The sequence below is a fragment of the Stegodyphus dumicola genome, chromosome 2, assembly GCF_044657685.1.
Source record: "Stegodyphus dumicola isolate Sdum_Otavi_A_Nest chromosome 2, ASM4465768v1".
In the NCBI taxonomy this organism is placed as follows: Eukaryota; Metazoa; Arthropoda; class Arachnida; order Araneae; family Eresidae; genus Stegodyphus; species Stegodyphus dumicola.
This window is the reverse complement of record NC_140769.1, coordinates 189,506,723-189,532,405: the sequence shown is the minus strand read 5'-3', so window position 1 is coordinate 189,532,405 and position 25,683 is coordinate 189,506,723. Positions and strand designations below refer to the sequence as shown.

At 33.2% G+C, this 25,683-nt stretch overlaps 1 protein-coding gene across 6 annotated transcripts in view; it reads left to right on the top strand.

Annotated features, from left to right (window-relative positions):
* LOC118191457 (coiled-coil domain-containing protein AGAP005037-like) overlaps nucleotides 1-25,683 on the top strand; it is a 769,544-nt gene that overhangs the window by 413,961 nt on the left and 329,900 nt on the right. For all 6 annotated transcript variants that reach the window (XM_085811562.1, XM_085811561.1, XM_085811564.1 and 3 more), the window contains exons 6-7: nucleotides 5,627-5,692; nucleotides 17,086-17,121. In XM_085811562.1, the coding sequence (XP_085667688.1) occupies nucleotides 5,627-5,692; nucleotides 17,086-17,121 (102 nt within the window). The remainder of the gene's footprint in view (nucleotides 1-5,626; nucleotides 5,693-17,085; nucleotides 17,122-25,683) is intronic.

The window sequence follows — 25,683 nt, the reverse complement described above, 5'->3', positions numbered from 1 at the left end:
ATAATTAGTTCCTTTGGTTCAATACTTCTGGTAAAAATAGACATAATTTGAAAATTCTCTTAATTTTGTGCACGACTGTATTTTGAATATATCCATTTTACAGAATTATTAATTTTAATGAACGCGCTATTTGGTTAATAAATAAGTTATAACAAAAATGTGCTACATTATTTTATTCTATTTATTTTCATAGTATCAAAGTTATTTTCCTATCAAGGTTACTCTAATGAAAATCTTCTTAAAATTAAACAAATACTGTACATAGAAACATTTATGGTATGAAATCAAAATAAATTTTACAGTTTAAATATGCCCCAAAACAGCAACATTAAAATTAATCTCTTTAATTAGTTGCTTTCATATTACTTCTGAAAACTGCAGATAAAATAATTTCTTTATTGGAAGCTAGACATTTTTAAAGAATTTAATCACGAAGTTTTTTTTAATCATATTCATAATAAATGTCATTAGTTGATGGAAATTTCTTCGAAAAGATAGCAACCACTAATCTCATTGTCGCTGGAATACTTTTAATACTTTTTTAATCTTTTCTAAGTTTTTCACGAATATTTTTTCTATTTATTTTATGAAGTTTGAAGTTTTATTTCTTTTAGAAGAATTAACGCAACGGTAACTTTTCCTCTTTTCTTCAGGTCTTCTTAATAGAGCTGTTAGCTTCACTTCAAAACAAATCTTTTCTAGTGGTAATTATCTGGCATTTTTAAGGGTCAATTAAAACATCGAAGGGAAAAGGAGTAATTTTTCTAAAGGAAAATTATTTATTAACTGAAGATTCTAAGCATGTTGGATTTTCATACACAAACCATTTTTATATTTTTTACATTGATAACAATTTATGTTGCATTTTAAATCTGATATTTTAAAGCTTTATTTATTTATCTTCATGTTAAGCTTTAATTAAAACTTTGATGCTCTCTTATTCTGTATCCACCATATTTGGCAAAGGGTAAGAAATGATAACTTCACCAGTTGCCAAGTGGTTTGGATCACAGTGAGCTAGTGGTTCGACCAGGCGAACGGACTGACAGCATGGATGATTTTCGTGGTTCTTCCCATGTACATTGGGAACACATGTCGGTTTTCCTTAAAATATGCTCTATGAAGGGGTCTTTCTCCTCAAGCAGATATCCTTTGTGTACTTAAGTAACTTAACCTATACAAAAATGCAGTATTTTACATGGTCAGTTGCGCAGATGGGCTTTGTATTTTAGGTACAGCAGTAGCAAGAGCCTATTAACAGAATTTATCGATAAAACCTTTGCCGATGCTGCTAGTACTTGCTTAGCTACATTTGAACAGTCGCGTTTTTAATTTCAGTGTCGTTGATGATTTATTGTTGGAGATTTGGGTGTTGATTTAGACTTAGCAGAGGTTATTTTGTGATTTGAATTTAGAGAAAGATTTGAATATTGGCTTGGTAGAGAACTATAAAAGCTTGTATTTATTCCTTATATTTATTTTGTGACCGCTAAGTACAAGTACTTGATTTTGCTGGAAAGTACTTATTGAGAAAGTACTGTATTTGCTGGCGTGTAAGACGTACTTGTTTACTTTGAAAATAGGTCTGAAAAACGGGGTGCATCTTATACGTCGATACTCAGTTTTTGATTACATTTATTTATGGAAATTTCCTCTATTCGGAGTTAGGCGATTTTTTTTCTTGTTTGCTTGAGGAGTGTGGGAATATTACAATTACGTACAGTTCAGTGAATGCGAATGCGTTGTCATCGACGATCACAGCTGGGTTCGTTTAAAGTTTTCAATTTTTACGAACGACTTTTAAGTGTATGAAATTTCTACTGTTCAGTTCTCTTAAATTTGTTGGCAAGCTATGGCTCAAAAATAACATCGGCATTGCTATAACATAGCATACAAGCTACGTGTGATTGCGTATGTTAAAGGACATGGAAATAGGGCTGCAGAGAAACATTTCGGGCCACCCGCAATTGAGAAAATGATAAGAGTTCGGAGGAATCAGGAAGAGGATCTAAAAAAAAAAAAAAAGGAACTCACAGTAAACATAACCTAACGAAGGCATGAACAATGGCATGAACTTGAGGTAAATCTGAATACTTGGATTTTAGACCACAGAAAAGCGATCTCTACAAAAATGATTATTCGTCAAACGAAAGCGATGGTAACTGATAGAGATATTGCTGATTTTACTGGAACAGCATCATGATGGTCAAGATTTATGAAAATAAATCAGCTATTTATGTGGACTGAAACAAAAATATGGCAAAAGCCGAATAATAAGAAAAAAATTATATATTTTGAATATGAAGCCAGCCGAATATGAAAAAAAAATTATTGAATTTCATCAATTCGTCATTAATGCAAAAAAGCGAGAAAACTTTGAACTTGCACAAACAGGAAACATGAACGAGGTCCCTCTGACTTTTGATGTACCCTCAAACAAAGCTGTAAATTCCAAAGGTACAAAATGTGTTACTGTTAAAACTTCAGGGCACGAAAAAACTAAACTATCCGGTTGTTTTATCCTGCTGTGCTGATGGGCTATTGATTTTTAAAAGGAAGACGCTACCCAAAGAAAAATTTCCTCAACGAGTGTTTGTACATGTTCACGCAAAAGGCTGGACGGATGGAGGAAGAATGCAATTATGGATAGAAAATATCAGATACGTGCTCACAGAACAGAAGATGTTAAAAATAAACTCAAAGAATTGAAAACTCAGCTGTAATTCCAGGAGGCCTATCTAGCCAGACTCAACCTTTACATGCCTGCATCAATAAACCACTTAAGGGATTTATGAAAGAGAAATGCCCAGCTAGATGCAGTCTTCTGCCTAGGCCTAGCATTTCACAAGTTTATGAATGGGTCAAAGCTTCATGGGATGTTGTGAAAACAGTGAAAGTAGTTAAACCATTTAAGAAGTGTGGCATTAGTAATGCACTAGATGGTACAGAGGACAATTTGATTTATGGAAACTCAGATGCAGATTTAGAAGAGGTTTCAAGTGACTCTTCATTTAGCTCTGGAGAAGAGTGTCTGGGTTTTGACGAAGAAGATTAAAAGTTTTTGTTTCCCAGATAGATTGGGTATTTGCAGAGGTACTATTATATTGTGTATTATGTAAAGTATTATTTTATGTATTGCATTTGTATTTATATTTAAAATACTAAATTTTCATTATAATGATCAATAATAAAGCTTTATCCTTCAAAAATGTATATATAAAAGTGTGTAGAAACATTAGGATGTTTTTGGAAGCAGGAGGTGTGAAAAATGAGCAATGCCCTCGCCGGGACTCAAACTACGGACGTCTCGCATACCCATCGAACACACTGACCACAACACCACGAAGGCATGCTAAAAAGGTGGTAGAAATGCCTTATAAGAGGTGCGTCTTATACGCCGGCAAATACGTAATTATAATTTTATTAAGTTTGTGTTTTACATTAAAGCTTATTTAAATGTCTTATTTGGGTTCAGAAGCAGGAGTTCGTTAACAATCAAGGTTAATGGTAGAAGCTGCGTAAAAGTTATAATTGAGACTGCAAAGGTGAAATAGCCTTAGATAGAGAAAATAAAAATTCAAATCATAGAAATTGTGGTTCCAAGTTTAATACATTTCAAGTTGTAGAAAGGTTCCATCAAAACATCTCTCTTTTAATCGAGATTCAGTTTTCATGGAAAAATAAATGTTTATGTTAATCTTAATGAAAGCAAACTGCATCCTGAAAATGCATTAATATTGTTATCATTATAACCCATAGTATAAATGATTACGAGTATAAAATCTGTTAACCAATATAAAATAAAAGCATGATCTTTCTCCTCCTAACCTTAATCTAAAATGCACTTGTAATTCCGAATCTCACCCCACATGGCATAGTAGCTCTTGTCCTGGAGACAGCATGGGTGTTTGTAAGCGTATAGTGTCTGCACGGCAAAAGGCCACTCAAAATTCACGGCGAGCAGAGACCCTCGAATTACCCCCCCCCCCGTGTTCTTCCTGAAAATTGGGATGGAACTGCAGAGATAGTTCGGTGGGATTATACTTTTCCTACCCCAATGGTGAAATTCTGGTGACCCGCTCGTTTCTATCTGTACTTGTAAGTCCGAATCTGCTGAATATCTCTGTCGAATGTACAGACTCGGTATGACTTCTATAACAATGGAGTAATTTTAGGTCATTATTACACCTAATTCATCTGTTTGTGTTTAAGTAATTCTTTTACTTTCAATCTCATTTTACAGTTTTCGAAATCGATTGGTTGAATACCGTGGACATGAGCCTATTTCAAATGTGTCTGATCCGTCAAGACACGTTTTCAATTAAAGTTAGGAGTCTGTGAAATATACAAATTATTTACAACAGCAGTGTTTAAATAGCCTTTTCTGGATGCAAAGGTTTCGATGCAAAGTCTAGCATGTGAGGTGTACGTTTTCCGCTCACCCACAAATATTATATAGTACTTTTATAAAAACTAAATTTCTTTATAACAGTAAAATCAACTTTTAAAACATTTTCCTAGAACATAAAATGGGACATAAGGGTGATCAAATTTTATCTTTGAAAGAGCGATGAAGAATCATAAATTACATAAAGAAGCCCAGACTTGGAGTCATTTGGTGCACAAACTGATTTGATTCACTGTTCTACTAAGAGTTTCAAATGTAAACAAATAGCGGCTTCGTTAGGCCTAGCACCACTTATACTTTTACATTGTTGATAATTCTGCAACTATTGTATGCAGATTAATAACGGCATAAAATCTTTCGAAAAGAGGAGAAAAATTCTATTCTAAGCACAAACTTGTATTATAAAAGAAATATGAGTAATTTCAAATTCTGTAAATTTCTAACAAATTTTATTAACCTTCACGACTCATTATAGAGGTTTTGTCGTTACAGAATCTATTCTAATTCGTATTTAGCAGTAAGGAAAAGTCGTTAAGGTTTTGCGATCTCTGGCGTCTCTGAAAGTATTTTAAAAACAAAAGAATACATTCGCAGTACTGAATATGATATGGGTAAATATGATGGTATGATAGTTTCTACGATGAAATTATATATACTTCATGATTAGACTTTCAATTTTTTAATTTATAAAAAATCATATAAATTAAGTACTGTGCATGGTTCTATTTTTGCTTATTATTGTAATTTTTCATTAATTTGCGAAATGAAATCTTTAAAGATACCTTTCAGCTTTTGTAGCATTATCAATATTTTCCACTTGAATTTTTTAGCCACTTATTTGTGAAAATTAATGCAGAAGATTTTTTCAAATTTTTCCATAAGATTTTCTACAATTATTTAGATTACGGAAACGTACGCGAGGGCTTTCTGACTAAAGGGAGAGATATATTTAAGGAAACTGATTCGTGTTAGAGTTAAACGTGTTGAGAATAATGAAATCTTCCATGCACATATAGCCCATTTGCCAGGATTCCAGTAAGAGTCGAACTATTAGTGTTAACAGTTTTACCGCTACTTGTGGCCGTAGCATTTATACCAATAAACTTTCACCGCATTTCATAAATCAAGTATACACCATTTGATTTTAATTTACATCTTGCCATCATTATGTCAAAAGTCAATAATGACTGCCTGAAGTGCAAACGTTTCTTATTCCAGATAATGACTGGGGAACAGAAGAAAGTCAATCTACAAGCAGTAGCAGCGGAGGTGGCACAGCAAGAGGTAAGATAACGAGAATTTTATAATATGTTTAAGACTGTTGTAAAGAGATTGCTTGAAATGTAATGTATGCGTTGACAATGTAAGCCTTGTTTAACAATTCTTTCAACTACAATGTACTTTGAAGAAAAGAATTTAGACCGAAGGTTCATTTTGGACCGAAGGGAATAATAAGTTAAGAATATCTCTTATTAATTAAAAATCTGATTTAGATACCGCACGATTTCTTTGTACAGTCTATTAAATTATACACCTTCTTGCTGCGCTTATTTCCTCGAATTTCATTAGGGATATATTTCTCTGTCACTCAATTCAATTCTCCTTTCGCGGCGTCTGGTGAGGCCAATTGAAAAAAAAAAAAAAAAAACGTGGAGCACAATTTCATGTTATAGCAGTCCAATATACAAATATTCAACGACCTGCATCTAATCATTTTTGAGTTACGTGAGATACAAACATATGTACGTACAGATATCATGAAAAAACCACTTCTGAATTCATTTTAAATCCATTATACAATTCGTTGTGGGAAAAAATAGTCCTTTTCTGTCCTTACGTACAGATGTCAGGCAAAACAAATCGTCTAATTTCAAAGGGTGGAAATAGATTTTTCGTGGAATTAGGATACCCGACATTTTATACTTGCTTTACTTTGAACAAGCAAGTAAATTTTATGCAGATTTTCAGCTATTGTGAAATGTGCAGTTTTCTCCCCGGCGTTAGAACCCTGGAACTTTCGAATACGTGTCGAGTATGCTTCCAGTTGAACCACGAAGACATGTGGAAAGGGAGGGAGAAAACACCATATAATCATTTTCACATTTCAATAACAGATATAAAAAAATATTAAGAAATATCGTTTATTGATTTTAAATTGATCGGTATTTTAAGAAACTGCAAATTTGAAAGTAAAAATTCTTATATCACGACAAATGGTGACGTTCTGAGAATTGACTAATATCCAGGTCACTCGGAAGTTAGAGACAGCGATATAACGTCTTTGGAACGGCCATATTTGTCAGATATAATGTCGTCGTTTCTGATAAATGGCCATGTAGCTCTAAAAATTGTAATTAAGGCGATATAGAAGTTTCTAATATCGGAAACAACATATACTTTTGTTTCAAAGTGAGTAAAATGTTTTAATATGTTTGTAAACAAGAAGGAAACTTGCTGGTTGGCGATTTATAAACGATTTCTTTGCATTTAGGTGACTAATATATAGCGTTAGAAACACTTTCTATTAGTTTCGAAAGCACTGCAGATGTTCATAATTACCAATTCGGTGAATTAGAAATTAAATAAAATTTAACTTCAGAAACCAAAATATTTGCATGATTATTTAATCCTTTAGCTAACATGATCACACAGGAACCGTCAAGAATTTATTTACATTTTATACATCCTATTTTTTCTCCCATCAGCTCCCGGGAGGAGGCTCCGTCTCAAAATTGGGGTGGAACTGGGCAAAACATACTGCCAACTATATGTTGTATATATAAGTTGTATATATAATACTGCCAACTATATATGTTGTATATATAACTTGTACTATATGTTGTATATATAAGAAATCTGATTTATTCGTTCTGAAGAACTCAAAAATAAAGTAAAATGAAATTAAATAAAGAAAACCTTATACGGTTTTTTACTACGTTTATTGATACGCCGAAACAATAGTACGTACATACAAAAGCTTGCATTTTCATGTCATATTTTTATTCCGTTTGCGGGGCTTAGAGAATCTGCGTAATGTCTGATGCTTTTCTCTGCTCTTCAGAAATTTTCCAATCATTATCGTTGTACAAGTCAACCAACATATTGACTTCAAACCTGTTTTTTACCGTTTTAAAACCGTTGTTCTGACATCCTGTTGCGTCTTCAAAAGACCTTTTATAGTAAATGCTGGCATTTGTCCTCTTACATATCTCTGTCTTCTTCTTTTCTAGAAAAAATACGTCTGCTGAGTTTTTTGGTGTTATTCGTTGAAGAGTTTTCGGCATTATGTCACCAGATTATTTTCATGTTTATTATGAGTTCTTCAATATCACGTTCCTCCACTTTTGATTTCCAAGTTTTAATAATTGTCATAATTTTATGTATAGTTTCAAGGATATCATTTTCCTTTCTCTGAATGCAGGGTGGACACAGCTATCGCCAAGCAGAAGTCGGCTGTCGTTGAGTGATTTCAAACCCACCTCTTGAATGAGCGCGATGGCTTCAAGAATCTCAAACATTTATTTCTGGAACTCTTTTAATGTCGTCATTGAGAAGAGCTGGCAGATCCCTCATGAAACAGCTAGCTATAGTACAATGTTTTGAAATATGCAGTAACTTTCTGATAAAAAAACAACCTTTGTTTGGGGTAGATTTTGGATAAAATTTTTATTAAGTTAGAAATTTTATTTCAAATATAATTAGTATTCGATAGAGGTTTTTTAACTGCGAAAGGGATAAATTAAACCAACAGAAGTCAGCAAATTATTGAAATTACAGAAACCTTTCAGCAAATTCTTTCGAGGTCTCTTGGGTTCTTGGTGCACTGTCCAATAGCAACAGTATTTTTAATAGCAGTTCATTGACCTAAAGTTAATCTTTGACGCTTAAGGCACATACTTTAAACAGTCATTCTTCGAAACGAATGCATTTTTTTTTTCAAAATACATATCACCGGAACTCTTTCTTTAATAATGGAATATTTTAATGCTTAAGATTCTCTGAGTTATGGATAAGAATTTGCTCAGGCTTCATTTCACGATTATGTTATCTCCCCAATATATCATCAAATGGTTTTCGATTATTATTATTTTTATTTTCGTGCATATTTTTGCGTTATTTAAAATAACGCGATAATCTTCTAAAAAAATCAGCCTTTGCTTAGGGTAGATTTGGATAAAATAACATGCTTTTATTCAAATACAATTTTAAATCGATAGAAATTCATTCAAAATCTGCGTCAAACGAAGATTGGTTTTTTTGCCTAGTTTCATATTTCATATTGGCTTGTTTCTTTTACACTTGGTCTTATAAGACCTATCTCTATTATTCCACATAAATTAAATTAAATCCTACAATGAAGCTGACGAATTCTCGCACAGGCGTGAATTAAATACCAGCACGGAAGAAGGGTGCAAAAATAACCCTTTATTAATTGAAACTAATTTAAAGAAAGGCACGGATTTCGTACGTTACAAAAACAGCGTTCTCTTGCGGCGGTAACTAAACGTAGACTATACTACAAGTCAAACCTAAAAATAAATAAAGTAAGAACGCACTTCAATTTACGCTCAAGAGATGGACTCATAGAAATCTAACCGGCGTGATACTAAAACTAATAAGGCCAAGAGGCTTACTAGCGTGACCGCGAAGTAACAACGAAAGGTGCGCTTGGCTAGCGAAACACGCTCTGAATAAACTGATATATTCACACGTTTAAATAGCCCTTCACTTAACTTTACATCCTGGCGAGAGAATGTGAGGGGAAGTTGAGAAGTTTAGAACAGGAAAACTTAAAATAAATTTGTTATGCAAAATAAGGAAAACCCTACAGTCTTTCTCTTTAAAAATGTACTTTTATTGCTTAACAGGATGAATGTTTTAAATGTAATAAACATATAGTAGTTCTTAGTAAGTTTAATTTTAGTTTGAATTTTTAAGTAATGTATCTAACTGATATAATTTTAAATTCATTTAATTTATGTTGTGACTTATCTCACGTGTTTGATAATAACGTCAGAATAAATCTACAAACATTATCGTGGCAAGCAGAGCAAGATTGCGGATGCTTTTCGGCATGGAGCTTAATTATTTTCTAAGTGACAATAAGACGTTTTCAGCTCTGTTCCATTATGAGACAGAATCTCGGGGGGTTATTTAATTTATAAAGTATGGAACAGAGAATTTAGGTACCTTACAGCAAACATTATCATAAACTATAAAAATATTTCATACGCCATACGTTACGGATATTTGTATGGAAATCCCTGGTTATATTACGTTTTGTGTTAAGAATTGAATTTCATGTTTATCTCATGTGGATGATTATTTTACAGTTGATGAATTTAGCAGACTTATTTTTAAATTACGCTTTATCACAGTCTTCTGTTTTTCTCAGGAAAGCAAAATTTCACATTCAAATTGTTTTCCTTTAATTTATTTCACTATACACGTTTTATATTTTTTTGCTTCTTAATAATTTATCGAGATTTTTGTGTTTGCTTGCTATGTGCATAAACACTTCCCTCAACAACCCAACACTTTGCTAACTAAGCATTCCTGAAGGATAGCAGAATCCATGACTCATTTAATCATTTCATAGCCGCGAACGTTGTCCAGAGTGCACCACGGGAACGACTGAGTTACGAAACATTCCATCTCATTTTTAAAGAATAACATCCGGCGAGAGGGATACAAATTTCTTGTACCTTTACCTTTGGGAAAATGCTCAGGTCGACAATATTTTAAGTGTCCCCATGGCGTAAAGACACAATGCGTTTACAAACATCCATGCCTTCTTCGGGATTCTAATCCGGACCGAAGACTCTTTATAGACACTTTGGCGTATCTATAAATGTAATAAATACTAATTAGCAAGGTTTCATTAAATACTATTTAGCGCATATTATTCCGTTCATTGATAAGAACTAACTTATTAAATGCAGAATTTGATTGGAAGCATATTCTAGGAAGCAATATACGCAAAACGTTTAACGTCAATAAAAATGGCCAGTATAATCTAACAACGAACGCCTGCCTTACTTAGACTGCTTATTCTATATGCAAGTAAAAACCATATGACTAAGGTAATAATCCCAGTGATGAAACAAACGTATTCTTTTGTCTTCAAGCAATAAAAAAAAGATAGATTGCCTTTTAAATGGAAGTCTTTATCGGCATGAGTCCTTCGAGAAAGACTGCTGGTTAGGGGGCGGCATAAACAGCTGCAGCGATCATAAAACCTACACCTCCTGAAAGACAATGACATGACCCGAATGTTCGTTTATTGTTCAGACTCGGAGAAATTGAAGCTGAAATGACACGATCGTCAGTTGCTTCTTCTTTAATTTTATCTGCTTTTCCGACTAGCTCTTTTTTGTAAGCTTTCGAGTAAGAACTTTTCCTTCACTCAACTTCTGTGTTGCTTCAACGAACTCTATGAAAACAGAAAGGAATAATGTACGCTGATATGAAGATAATATTATTTTGGTTGTGCAGAATATATTATATAAGAGATTATTATTATTTCTACATTATTATCGGTTTTTCCAAAAGCGGTTATTTTGTTTAAGATTACTTGTAGCATTTATAGTTTAGTCAAAACTACTCAAAGTTGAAAAATTTTTCGTACATCTCCCATGTGGACCCATGTGGTCCTTCATACAACTCCCCCATTTAGTTGGTACGTAAATAATATCAAAGTGGCTGTTAGTTTTAGACACATGAAATAACATGAAACCTGTAACCTGTAATCAGAGCTGTAGCTAGGGTATTCAGCGCCTGGGTACAAATGGAAATTCCGAACCCCAGTCCTGTATTACAAGAGTGGAAAAAATTTAATTTTAAAAATTCACAACATGAATTTGACGCTCCCTTGATGCTGCGCTCCGGGATAGATATCATCCCTCGCCCATCTCTCGCTACGCTTCTGACTATAATCTGAGAACTCAATTACAATGGAATATTTGAAAAGGCATTTATCATTAAAAATAGCAAAAAGAAATCTTAAAACTGTTTTAAAATTTAAGACGTGTGAAATGTTACGAAAATTAGGTGATTTTGTTTTAGGTAAGTAGAGTACAGTTTCAGAAATATCTTCTATAAATAACAAAATGTCTGCAAACAAATATAAAGGTCATCAGTTGTAAATGAAATGCACAGGGGGCTTGATATAAAGAAGTCATTCTGTTTCAGGATGGCGTTCCATTTAGTGAGTTTATTAGTTCTAGGGGATGTTTCGCGTATAACTCAATGCAGAAAACATTTTTAACCAAAGTCCAGTTCGAGGGTCTGAAATGCAGTAAACGGTTTTTTAAAGGATATTAAACACTCATTAGTATCAAAAACTCTACGAATTTACTTATTTAATAATTATAAATATATTTATGTACACAGTCTATCTACAGAGTTTCACAGTTTTCCTCTTAGTATGTAGTGCCAGTCTTCCGTTTGGAGGTAGAAGACTGAACTGTATTCATCCTTTTTTCATATCTGCTTGTGGGTTCTTCGGAAATTCGGATTTCAAGTCTAAAGTAGTTCATTACATCACAGGAATATTAATGGTTGCATCCGGCATGAACTTTCATGCCGGATGCTTACCAATCTTTCCTCCACTCTTCCTCGTCCTATTCAAGCAGAGATTTTGATTTTTCTAATACACATAAATACTAAGATTGTTCACGCACTTTTAGACGATTTTTATTGTAATTATAGAAATACTTTAACTAAAATTTTTATGCTTTAAATGTTCTGTTTGATTACTCTTATTCTTCATTGTCTTTATACTCCGAATTTCCAAGGCAAATAAAAGCTTTTGTAATATCCGAAAGGATATTTTATCACAATGCTCTCGAGCAGCTTTCCGAAATCTAAGGAGGTTGCAGGTCGTGTAAAAGCGCAAAAATACATTGGTGGTAGATCACGAGATTTAATACGGATATGAGTGAAAGATATGTCCTTGTCATCCGTTTTTTGTTTTATTTTTCCAGGAAATTAACAGCAGATTTTGGTGTATCGCTGCTTGATTTGTTTTGATGCAATTCTACTGTATTGGTGTATTTAATTATGGCAAAGCACACTAGGCCTATCTGCCTAAGGGGATGGATGCTTTCGTGGAGGACTTTCTAAGGGAAACTGGCTCGTATACACGTTACACATGGGGAAAACCACGAAAACACCCATGCAGCCAGCCCGTTCGCAGGATTCGAACCTCGGAACGAACTACCAGTGTTCAGCGACTTTACCGGCTGGTGGGCGCAATTCTACTGACTTATCCCACAGTGTGTAAAAATAAAGTATTCCATATTTGAAAATTGGATATAAAATATGTTTTTGATAATATGCGGAGTTGATCTTAACATTTCTCACAAAATATGTTTTTGATAATATGTGCAGTTGATCTTAACATTTCTCTCCATTCTCTTTATTATTAATTTGCCGTTGTAATGAAAAACGAACATCAATCATAAATCCCTTAGATAACTTTCTTTACGTTCCTTGAACGATGTTTCAAGATTTTTTTCTCCTCTTTGATGATAATAAATGGATCTTGTTTTATTGCACTCATTTAAGTATACCCAAGATTCATCGATTGTGGCAATATTTTTCCGTTTTTCTCCAGAAAAAATGATTCTCATAAAGAATTCTTCAGCGCGTTCTGCGCTCTGTGATGTGTCTTGGAGAAAGACAATGCACATTATGTTTTTTTTTTTTTTTTTTTTTTTTTTTTTTTTTTTTTTTTTTAGTCCAAAGGGGCTTTGTCCCTGAAGGACTATTGTTTTCGTTTTGCGATTTTGCGTCGGACTCATAAACGTCGGTTCACTTTTCAAACTGTTGCCACAAAATGTTAGACTCCTGCATTATATTTGAAGAAATTAAATAATGAAAAATCAGCATAAATGATTGTCTATTTCTCGCATTGTGATAAAACAATGGTACATAGAGCCATCGAATTTTGAATGACGAAATCCTACTGCGAATATGGGCATCTGAAATCCCAAATTTGGAATTTGTTTTATTATAGATTTTATATTTTGTAAAACTTTAACGAATTTTTGATTTACAAACTCAATGCTTTAAAAGCGAGAAATGGCAACGTTATATAGAAAAAAAAATACTTTTATCTCCAGCTCGCGAGACTGTGTATATTGGAAATTCTAAAGATATGCTTAATTTAACATTATTTTGCGATATTGCTCTTGAACTGAATTTTATGGTTTAAGTGCAAAGAACATGATATTTAATAAATAAAGGTAACACTCAAAACGTTAAAAAAAACGCCCCTTTGGACGTAATTTAAAATCTGAAACATTTCAGATTTTTTTTTTTTTTTTTTTTTTTTTTTTTTTTTTTTTTTTGCTTTTGAAGTGAAGATTCAAATCAGCATTAATCACTTTGTTTACAGTTTACAACGAGCCCTTTAATGACTTTGCAACTGTCCTTTGATTTGGTGGATTTTCTATTAAAATTAAATATCTTACATTTGCAACATTTGAAACAGTTAATTTTTTTTTTTTCGGATACGTATTTCGAACAATTTTATTTTTCACTTGAAGCTAAATTTTGAGGTTCCCCCCCCCTTGTTGTTGACAATATTTCCTATCGTAGCTCTTGATATCGAAAAACCACGGCTTTTACAACATTTTTTAATAACTAGATACGAAAAATTTTTTTCGAAAGAGCATAAGGATTACCTTCCATCCATTTCTTCTTTAAAAGTGACATTTTGCATGAAAATAAAATTGTCAAAATGAAGAGAATAATTTATGCTTTTAAAAATATGGTTGCATTTAAAACAAATCTAAGCAGAGTTGCTTTTTAAGACCACAGCAAAATTATGTAAAAAATGAGCGAACAACCTCTGTATTATTTACTTTCTCTTTTATTTGTTATAAATTATTGTAATAATTATAATAAATTGTTAAAATAATTATAATAATAATAAATAACACTTTTATGAATTTTATTAAATAATAATTATGTGTTTCTAAATCTATTTTTTCATCATATGTTACATTCTAATATTATAAGGTATTTCTCTCGCCTTCTCAGCAGTCCTTCGTGGTGTAGTGGTCAGCATGCTCGACGCGTATTCGAGAGGTCCGTGGTTAGAGTCCCGGCGAGGGCATTGCTTTTTTTTTTTTCATCTCTCCTACTTCGAAATAACCTAATGGCTCTACAGTATTAGTTATACATTAGTACATTTTTATATAAAAGAAGAAGAAATAATACTATTATAAATTAAAAAATCTTTTTTTCTCTTTACAGTACTTTTTTTATATTTCTCTTGATTTCACTAAGTTTGTATTGAAACATGGTATTTATATTTTACTATCACACACCTATCTTAAGAAAGCAAATATGTTTAAAACTTAGTTATATCATTTTTAGTAAGTGTTAATTCATTTTTGGTACACAGGGTAGTTTAAATTGATCAAAGCTATTTATATCTGAAGCATCATTAGTTGTTTAATTGATTACAAAAAAGCACACTTGGGTAGTTGTCCTGGAACCTCCCGTTTCCAATAGCTAAATACTTATGCTTTAAAGCACTGTCCGACAATAGCCGAAGCCATCTATTATTTAACCGTCTCTTCCCAGAGAACGTTACCCATGCATCCCAGAGAACGTTGCAACAAGCTCATGTTATTGGCCGATATTATCCTGCAAGAAGGGAAGATAAAGATTAAAGTGGTTTCACACGTTAAAACCTTTTGGGAGAATAATAGTTTCGGGAGTGCAATTTTTCTGCTTTCTCACATGATACGAAACAGCCAGCCTCCAAGGATCGTTCTAGTACTATCACATAAAAAGGACACTGCTTTTTTAACACAGAGACGAACACCAAAAACCTCCATTTAAGTTTATTAGTTCGATGCTGATAACTGATTAGATAAAAATGTATAACGTACAAAATTTTGCGAAAGGGAGAAGAAAGCGTCTTTTCTTATTGCAGTAGGTAAATTACCTGACATTGAAAATGCAGAACCAAGAAGAAGTGGTCAGAAAGTGACGAAACTCGGCAAAGATTGAGAGACAGCAACGGACAATAAGTGGTCTTTATTTCGAAATGATATGCATAATACAGAGCGAGATCAGCGTTGACTCAGTAGGTTGTAGGACCATTTTAGACGGCGATACACGAAGCAATACGTCTAGTTACAGAGTCAATGAGACTATAGATGGTGTCTTGAGGAATCACTTTCCATTCCCTGTCAATCATTTCCTACAGTTCGTCTTCTGAACGCGGCAATGGGAAGATCTGAAAGTAGTCTCCAATCACATCCCAAATGTGTTCAATTGGTGAGAGATCAGGAGCGAATAGTGGTCAGGGAAGCATCTAACTTGCAGAGTACGTTCGCTGATGCAAGCACTGTGTGGTCGGTCGTTATCCTGCTGGTAAAGGGCACTGAGCACTCCATGAAGGTAGGGGAGTGACACAAGCCGCATCAAATTATCCACGTATCGTTGGGCCATCATAGTGCTCTGGATACGAACTACACCCCATCGACGCCACGCTAGTATGCGGCGACTATCATTGGAGAAACAGAAGCGTGACTCATCTGAGAACACGACCCTATGCCATTTCGTCGTCCACATTGCTCGAACCCGGCACCATTTCAGACGTTGACGTGTATGATGTGGGGTTAATGGCAGTCTTCTGAACGGACAAGTACAGGCCACTAGCCATCAATCGTCGGCAAATGGTTTTGGTCGATATGGGAACAACTAGGGTTTCTTGAACACGCTGAAGAAATGGAGGTAGAAATGCTTGCGGGTGAACCACCGCGTGTCGGCTTGTGCTTTGATCTATCAGTGTTGACATCAGTCTGGCTGCACTGGCACGCCTCGAATTTGTCATATTTCCTTGTTTCAACCACAGTTGCCACAGCCAGTGCATCTCGGACGTGTCGAGATGTGTGTCAGCTGAGATTTGCCGTATGGACCAACCTGCCCTTCTCAGTCCTCCTTAAAATCATTGAACTTCTTAAAATCCTGTCTGCTGGAGCTGCCTCCGTCGATGACAACCTGAAATTCTCTGCTATTACACGCGTTCTCTGACACTAGAACTAATTTTCTACCATGATTTCCCTATCAGAAATAAGGGCACGAAACTGAAAATTTTTCAGGTTCCTTCCCTTATATCTTCTTCAATGTGCGCTGGGGAGCTGCGCATTTCACATCATTCGCATATCTCAGTGACGTACGTCTGCCCTGAAATTTGCATAATTTTCAGACCACTCCTTCTTTGTGTTGCGTTTTCAATATCGTGTAGTGTATTTGTTTGGTTGTGCTTTCTATGAGATCTACTGAAACTTAAAAGAAAAAACTTTGCAAAAAATTTGTAGCGTGAGAGAATTTTTTTCCCAGAAACTGTGACGTTTTATCTGCAATATACATAAAACGTTAAAGCAAAAACACTATACAGAAGACAAAAAAACACTGTTTAACTAATGTTGCAAAAAACACAACGTCAGTAGTTAATGGGTTAGAGAATAGAATGGAATTATGTCATGTAGATCTTGAAGTTGATTTTTTGAAGGTAATTTTTAAATACTTTTCAAATTGCAAGCAAAGGTGTGATCAATTAAATGTTTCAGCATCAAATTGCACAGTTTGAATGTTGATATTAAAATTTTTATTCATTTTCTTATTTACATTGATTTATCCTTTTTTTTCAGATTATTGGGATGATCCTAAGCCTCCATCTAAAGACGGTAAGCTATCTTTTAAGCATGAAAAATAATCAAACCACATTTGAAATTTTAACTGTATCATGCAAACAGAATCATGATATCAGAACACATAAATCCTATAACGGCTAATATTGAAACGTTATATACTTGCATAAATACACGAGAGGAATTCAATGACGGAATATTGCGTATTGATGCAAAATAAAATTAGTACAATAGAATTTCTTAGGAATTAATTTCTATTGTACATCATAAACCCTATTTTTATGAAGGTTTTAATTTCTGTATAAGCCTTCAAGATTTTTTATCTCATAATGAAATATTAGTCTTGAAACGGCAGTTTGTGTTCATGCACGTAAATGCGTTATATCATTTTGAAAATTGTTGCCACCAAATATTATCGCTGTGTATTTTATTAAAAGAAATTAAATAATGAAGAATCTGCATGAATGTATGTATGTTTCTAGCATTTTGAAAAAAACGACGGTACTTAGAGACATCAAATTTTCAATACCATAGCTCTTTTCTCGAATATGGGCATCTGAAAGCCAAAATTTGGAATTTGTTTCATTATCTATTTCATATTTTGTAAATCTTTAACAAATTTTTAGTTAAAGATTTCAATGTGAACAATGGCAAAACTATACGGAAAGAAAAAGCCATTTTTATCTCCAGCGCGTGCGACTGTGTATCGAAATTATAAAGATATGCTCTTTTTTAAATATGTAATATTGCTGTTGAATTGAATTTTATGGCGAGTCACCATAAGTGCCAATAAAATGGTATTTAATAAATAAAAGTAACACATAAAACATTAGAACATGCCCCTTTGGACGTAATATAAAATCTGAAAGCTTTCAAATTCTTTTTATTTTTTAGAGTAATAGTTATTATTTAATTAACCATACTAATTAGCAAATGTTGTTTAACTAACAATGATTTAAGAAAGATCGATGCAATACCAGGTATTTATATCGATGGTTTTCATCTTTTCCTTTTAATTTATTTACATTTTTATTTTTTATTATTTTTGATAATCTTTATTATTTTCTATAATTAATAAAAACTTATAAAATTTTACGCAATAAAAGTAAGCAACATGTCGACAATAAATTTCCAAATTAGTTGTAAGATTTTAAAATCAATGTTTTTATTACGATCTTCTATGCAATAAGATAAAAGGAAAATAAAAAGGAACTCAGCCACAAAGAAAGAGTGATCTAATTGCATTTCTCAGATAGAGCAGAACAGATTGCTCATGTATTATGCATAAAACCTCGGCAATCAAATATACACTTCGTAACGTCGTTTGTATTCAAAATTCGATTGGCAATGGCTAATGAGTAAGCTACACTCTAATCAAGGTTGCTGCACCATTGTGTTTGGATTGAACAAGAGACTGAGACGTACTTGGGTGGTCTAACAAAATAAATGTCAGACCAGAAATATCTTCTTTATTATCTCAACGAACTAGGGCCTTTCAGTGGGATGCGTCTGAAACATCCATTTTCTTTAAGTAGATTCTGTTAGCGTGACAAATTATATTTGTAGCTTTTCTTGAAGATTTCTTTTTAATATCCTTTATCTTTCTTTAACAAAGTCTAATTAATTAAGGGAATGGTTTAAAAAAGTAGTTAGAAAACGAGTTCTTCAATGTGAAATTTATATTATGACAAAATTTAGCCTTCCGTTGATACCATTTTGTAAATAAATCTCTGTTAATTTTGAGAGAGAAAGGTATTATGTCTCTAGTTTCCAAAGGGTGAAAATATTTCCAAGCCAAAAATACATCATTTATACAGAGTAAATGAAGAAAAAACTGAAAAGAAAAGAAAAAACAACAGAAACTAGAACTGGAAAATTAAAAATATGAGCGATATAGATTATGAGACTAAGGGCTTTTCCAAATTCAGAGGAAACATGGGTTGGATCTTAAATTATGAACTAAAATTTACAGATTGTGATTATTAGAGAAGTCAAACGACAAGAATCTTTATTTGGCGTGTTTTTTTAACCTAAATTAAAGGTTGTGGTAAATAGGAAAGATATCACAAAAGCTTTACTTACCAAATGAAGAAATCCTATTGATAATTTTAGAGGAACTAATATTAAAAGGAATAATTAAGGAATAAATAATGTTGTTCTATTATGAAAGACTGATTTAATTTCTTTTTTTTTTATTATATATAGTATTCATGTTCTTTAATTCGAAGTATAACGTTGTTTAAGTTTGTGTTATATATGATAAGTTACATTCACGAGGGATGTGATATATTAAGTCCGGCAAAATTAAAATCTGATGTAAGTTTTTTAAAATATTAACAACGATGTTCACTAAAATAAAAAACAAAATAATTTGGAAGCTGAATTTAAAGAGAATCTATGAATAAATTTCTAACTAAAAGAAGTGAAGAATAGAACGTTAACGTTGTCAAGATAGCTTTTATGAAAGATCTTTCTTTATAATATTAAGACGAAAACTTTTTAAATACCTTATCAATAAAACAAGGAAAAAAACATCAGTAGCTTTCAAATCAGTCGATAGAAAAGTCTTCATGCAACTGGTTTCTTAAGCGAGATAAGTGTGCCCAAAACAAACCGTAAGAGTGGAAAGAAGCCATTTTATTTATTAATTTTGTTCTCCAATTACAGGATTTGGCAAAGGGAGAAAGGGAAACAGTAAAAGCTTCTAGATAAATTATAGTGTTAAATGAACCTGATTGCGATTGTAAGAAACTGCGAGAAAATGAAGGAGACAGAGAGAATTATTTTCGAAAAAATATATTTAAATGTACTTAAAAAAGCCCCAAAATTATTTACCTTAAGACTTGTATTTAAATTTTAAAAAATTCTCGTATTTTGCAATAGCGGCATTTTGAAAATGAAACGACTCTGATTTAAAAAATAATAAAAAAAGTGTTAATTCCTCAATTTCAATACAAAAGACATGGAATTCTTAGTCCGTTTTCAAGACATTCTAGTTTGAAATACACTGAAACTGTATTGAGAGGATTTAATATCAATTTTAGACCTACTGAATTTCCAGGAAAAATAAAATTGAATTTATTGATAGCTTCAAATGCTTTTTGAACATTTATTTGAATTATTGGAAAGTATTATTGGAAATTAATCGAAAATTAAGACAAAACATCTAGCTAATGATGAAATCATTCCAAACGTGAAACAATAAAGCAAAAGAAAATGTCAGCTTTGAGAACATTGAAACATGAAGTCCTAATTTTTAAGAAAAATAAATGTAATTATTAATTTATTTAAATGATATGGAAGGAAATATGAAGATATAAGAGCGGTTTTAACTTGATTGATTTAATAGCAGAAATCAAAATTTTAAAAGGGTTTCGAAATGGGGACCATTAAAGGTAGAAATTTAATGAGTAGATCATTAGGGACAGTTGAATGATCATTAGGAATGAAAGCTTTCATTTACGTTGTACCCGATAAATAATGCTACGATTATTTATACACTATTCAATTTACTCAAAATTATTACAAGCATGAATTCGCCTATTAAAATGACTATATCGCAGAATACCTTTGCTCCAAGAAAAAAAGGATTCGTGTTTGTTTGACTAAAAATGCATAAACTTTTTCTTTAACACCAGACCACAATTAACATTGTTTTAACTGTAAAATGTTTATTTCAACGTAATCTTTAAGAGAAGAATATATTAAATAATACGATATAAATTCCATTCTTGAATATCTGTATGAAATACTTAAGATAATCGCTGTTAAAGCAACATGAATATGATTTATATAGGCGGTGTGGCTCTATGTCTCTCTTACCTACAAAACCATTACTCTTTCATCGGCAAATTGCTGCTAGTATATCTAAGTTAGCAAACGTATTAGCCATTTTAATATGTACTGTCTGTTTTAGAGATTCTTTGGGTCTACAAGTAGCTGGATTATGTACATTTTCTAATAATGACATGTGGCTACACAAATAGGTATAGTTAATCGCCGACAAAGCTACTTATTACCTTATGGTTATATAAACACCTAAATTTCACTACACATTTAGGTGTTCGTAATATTAAAGCTTTAATTTAGATGAATGTAATTCTGTAGCAACCTGTCCTCAAAGACACTCTTGAGTATGAATGGTAGAAGAATGCATAAATAAAGTTTATCACTTACATAGTAGAACATTCATAGTGCTTTCAGTAGCACTATTAACGTGTTAATTGCTTTAAAATAATATTTTTACTTATTCAGTCTACTAAAAATCTCGCTAACCGAAAGAAATATGAATTAGCATTATAAGAAGCAAAATGAGAAAACATCTTTAATATTTGTGTACATAATTGCAAAGACGTGTACAGTGTTTTAAAAGAGAAATTTAGAGACAATTTCCTCTTTCCGTTGGCCTTCCACTAACTGCACGATAAATAAGTATATTACTGTAAACAGTCAAGAGAGTATATATATTTCAAGCATTTCAGATCAGCTACAGCATATCTAAATTTAGACTTTCGAGCTTGAAGCTGCAGATACGAAATGCAGATATTGCTGACTAACTTAGCCTAATGGGTTCAAACAATAATCAAATGTTAGAAGATAATACTCGTACTGTATCTTTACATTCTATTTTCTATCATCTCAGCCCCTAAAAACAGAATCTCTCAGTATAAGTTTAGTCTTCGTGATTTTATTTTACATTAATTATTTGTACTTCAGATAGGCTGCAGAATTTTCAAATCATTTCTGATTTTCTATACACACTCTGCAGTAAAACCAATATATGCACCCAGAAAGAACTGAGCCGTAACTACGAAACTTGCCAATAGTGCAACTCGAAAAAAGCATTTTATTTCCGAGTAGTAATGCAAAGAATGTGAAAATCAGCAGGTGGTTGAGACTTCCTGACAGCTATACACGCCTACATATGGTTGAGCGTGAAGTCTGTTACTTTGTCAATGTCCATCTGCGGTAGATTGTGCCAAAAGTGGAGCAACTGGTCAGCGAGCTGGGACGTATTTGCACATGTCTAAATTTGCCTGCTCAACATTTCCCAAACATGTTCGATAGACGACAGGTCTGGAGAACTAGGAGGCCAGTCTAGGGCATTAACACTTCGTTACCTGCGCTGAATTTACGGGGAGTGGGAGGACAGAATATACCTTCACTGGTACATAACAAAAGTGTCCACACTCTGACCCTGATGAAAAGACTTTCTTTGTCCCTTGAAGTGACCTTCGAGGCTGCAATCGGAATCATTAGCAAAGCCATCTCATTGAAACAGGATTTCACCTATGGACTGAAAGAGGGACCATTGCATTCTAAAATCATTCATCATAGACAAAGAACCTGTATGCGACCTTATGACAACTCTCCCTTCATAGAAGAATTTTGCTAGGCTATGGAAGGGAAAATTTTAAGTACATTTCACTGCTTGCAGAACATGCTAAACTTAAGATAAAAAATTTAATTGTAACCATTTTGAAATAGAAACATACAATGCAAAAAATTTTGAATCTGCAAAATTATAATTCCAAAACGCTACAAAACCCTCTTACGACAATTATCATTATCCTCGAATAAATCTGCGTTGAACCAGGCAAGAGATAAGGAATATCAACTTCTTCCTCGATATTCTCCGTGATCTCTATAATCAGGTTCACAAACTCGGGGCGCTGATGATGCAATCAATTTGGTTTCATCAAATTCACATGATAAATGGTATCATTGTTACGCTTATCTGGAATGTCTACGGTAAAGTTGGTTTTGGAAATAACACTAGTTACTTTCCAATCTTTCCCTTTCTTATAACCTGTCACTTTGAGTAGCCTTCCCTTTACAATTCGAAACTCTTTTTCCCTTTCGCTTTCCTTTTCTTCCAGAGGGCCGCCAAACAAGACATGTTTTTTGTGCTTCCGAGAATTCTACTGGCGAAACATTGGCAAGGATAGACCTTTCTCCTGAACTGATGACTCGAACTTCAATGTACTCCTCCGTGTTACTTGTTAACTTCCCTTCTTCCGAAATCTCATTATTCACAACAATTTCACTTTCTATCTCTTCCCTATCGTTCAATCTGGAATCTAAGTCTTCCGCGCCCGCTCTTACTAAATTCCTGCGCGCATGCGCCTGACTACGAGTTTCCACAACGTTTAAGAGAACCGGTTGTATTCTAATTTCCTCTATCAGCTGTTTAGTTTTATTTCCTAACAAATAGTACTCTTTATCTAACTCCACCGGAGTAACCTCTGCCTTTGTGATGACCACACCAAAATTACCTTCAGTGGTGACTTTCGTCAAAGGTAAGCATTTACATTCTGTGTCCAAAGGCTGTTTCACCCATACAGTTTTTCCTAATAAGTAAGTATTAATTTATCTCAACTATTTAGTCACTAGTAAAATTTTTCTTGCACTATCTCAACTATAAAGACATTGTCCTTTACCTCTGGACTGATTTAAAAACTAATTTTTTTAAAACATACCGTTACAATACTTCAAACAATTTAAACAGTTGCTAGAACAGTAGAATAACAACAGTTGCTAGAACAGTTAAATTCCAATCAGCAAAAGTTTAATCACAAGAAAACTTTTAATCCCCAATAACACAGCTATATCCCAAATCAACCTAGTCTCGAATAACTGGCATAGCTCCTGCAAAATCACAAAAATGGTACTCTCCAATTTGAAGACGCATTCGATGACTCTCCTGGAACTAACTTGGATACACCTAACTCTTCCAGAAGAATTTCACTACTTTGTGGCACTAGATGGCACTTCCTTCGGCGTTCCCTTCTGACACGGGGTCACTTTCTGAAGAAACGCCACCACGCGAACTGTCCTTGCACGCAAAATTAGATCGTTCTTGTGCACAGAAGAAAGTCTCTTAAGTACACACATAAAGTCTTTTACAACATTGCGTCTTCTACAACTTCCATTCGACGATCGGGAACACTCACATAACGAGATGTACGAAAAACAACATACAATATAAGCTCATGTCCACAGGTGAGAAGTTCGTTCCTAAATTTAGTTTCAGGAATAATCCCAAAATGCTGGCACTAATTTCAATATTACTGTTGTGGTGTAGTGGCCGGAATCGCTACGCAAAACCCCGGTTGTGATACAGGGTTCAAATGAACTTCTAACACAAGTTCTAACAGTAACATGAATTTTAATAAGATAAAAACATTAACATTCACAGTGCATGGTAATGTGGGACTTTACCATGCACTGTGAATGTTAATGTTACATTCAGTTCCGTAATTTCAGATATTTGTAAACGAGAAAATACGCTGTCGCTATTAACATTATACACGAGGAGCGATAGTTCTAGCGAGCCAATATACCCATAGCTCCAGCAGAAAAGTTCTGGCTCTTCTCAGGGAAAAATCTTATATATGTCACTGTGTCGTTACCTGCGCTTAATTCCTGGGGAGTGGAGGGGCAGAAGATTCCTTCACTGGTATATAACAAAAGTGTCCATATTCTGACCCTGATGAAAAGACGTCTTTTATGTATTTGTGCATTGGAAATACTTTTTACGCTGCAACCGGAATCATTAGGAAAGGCACCTCATTGGAAAGGATTTCACCTAAGGACTGAAAGAGGGATTTGTGCGTGCAAATGGCAAAATATATATTTTTTTCAATATTTTATTAAGAAATTGAAATAAAAATCATTGTAAAATATAGTGGTGGTCTAAAATTTTTCAGTTCTTGTTTAGATGGTTCAGCCAAAATGTTGAGAACCGCTGATATAGGTGATAAGCGTGATAAGCTGAGTGATTTTTAGGCACAGAACAATGCGGATCTTTATTTAAGAATTTAAGTACTCCCTCAGTTCATGTACTTTTATACATGATAATGAATTGGCCATTTCCATCAGATTTGGAGATGTAAATATATGATTTTTGATGAAATTTGAAATATATGGAAATTTGAATTGATATGAAAAGTATATGAAATTTGGAAAGAACATTATTTGCACTCTTCATAAACTTCCTAATAAAATTCGAATTAAATGACTTATTATTTAAGTTAATATGGTGAGTAGTTAATGGATTAATGTTGTCTGATTTTCTGAAATTCTACTGAAATTAAATGTTTAGCTGACAGGAGTAATTGTTTTAAAAACGAAGGGTTTAGGAGCTAAGAGTTTGTGGAAGCTCAAGTTATATTTAAGTGAGTCCTTTCATTTATCCGATAAATGGCTTTAAAACACTATTTAATTACTCATTAGAATTTAATTATTCATTAGATATTTAATTACTCATTAGATAATCATTAGAATGAGTAGCAGATGATGATTGGAAAATTCGATTTTTGTAAATTAAAAGGTGAAACATTTTTCAGGTTGCAGATTACCAGTTCAGACTTAAGGAAACTAATGACAGACAGAAACTAGAAACATAGATTTAGGAACTATTTCACAAAATTGGCGCAGTTTATCTCGAATTTTAGGCGTGGTTATTTGTAGTAATACACAAAGAAGAAACTATGATCTGAATTTTAGTAAACATTTAAAAACAAGGATGAAAAAATTTAAATTGTTGTGAACACAAAAGTAACTGGGGAGACAATAATTTACATAAAAATTAAATTG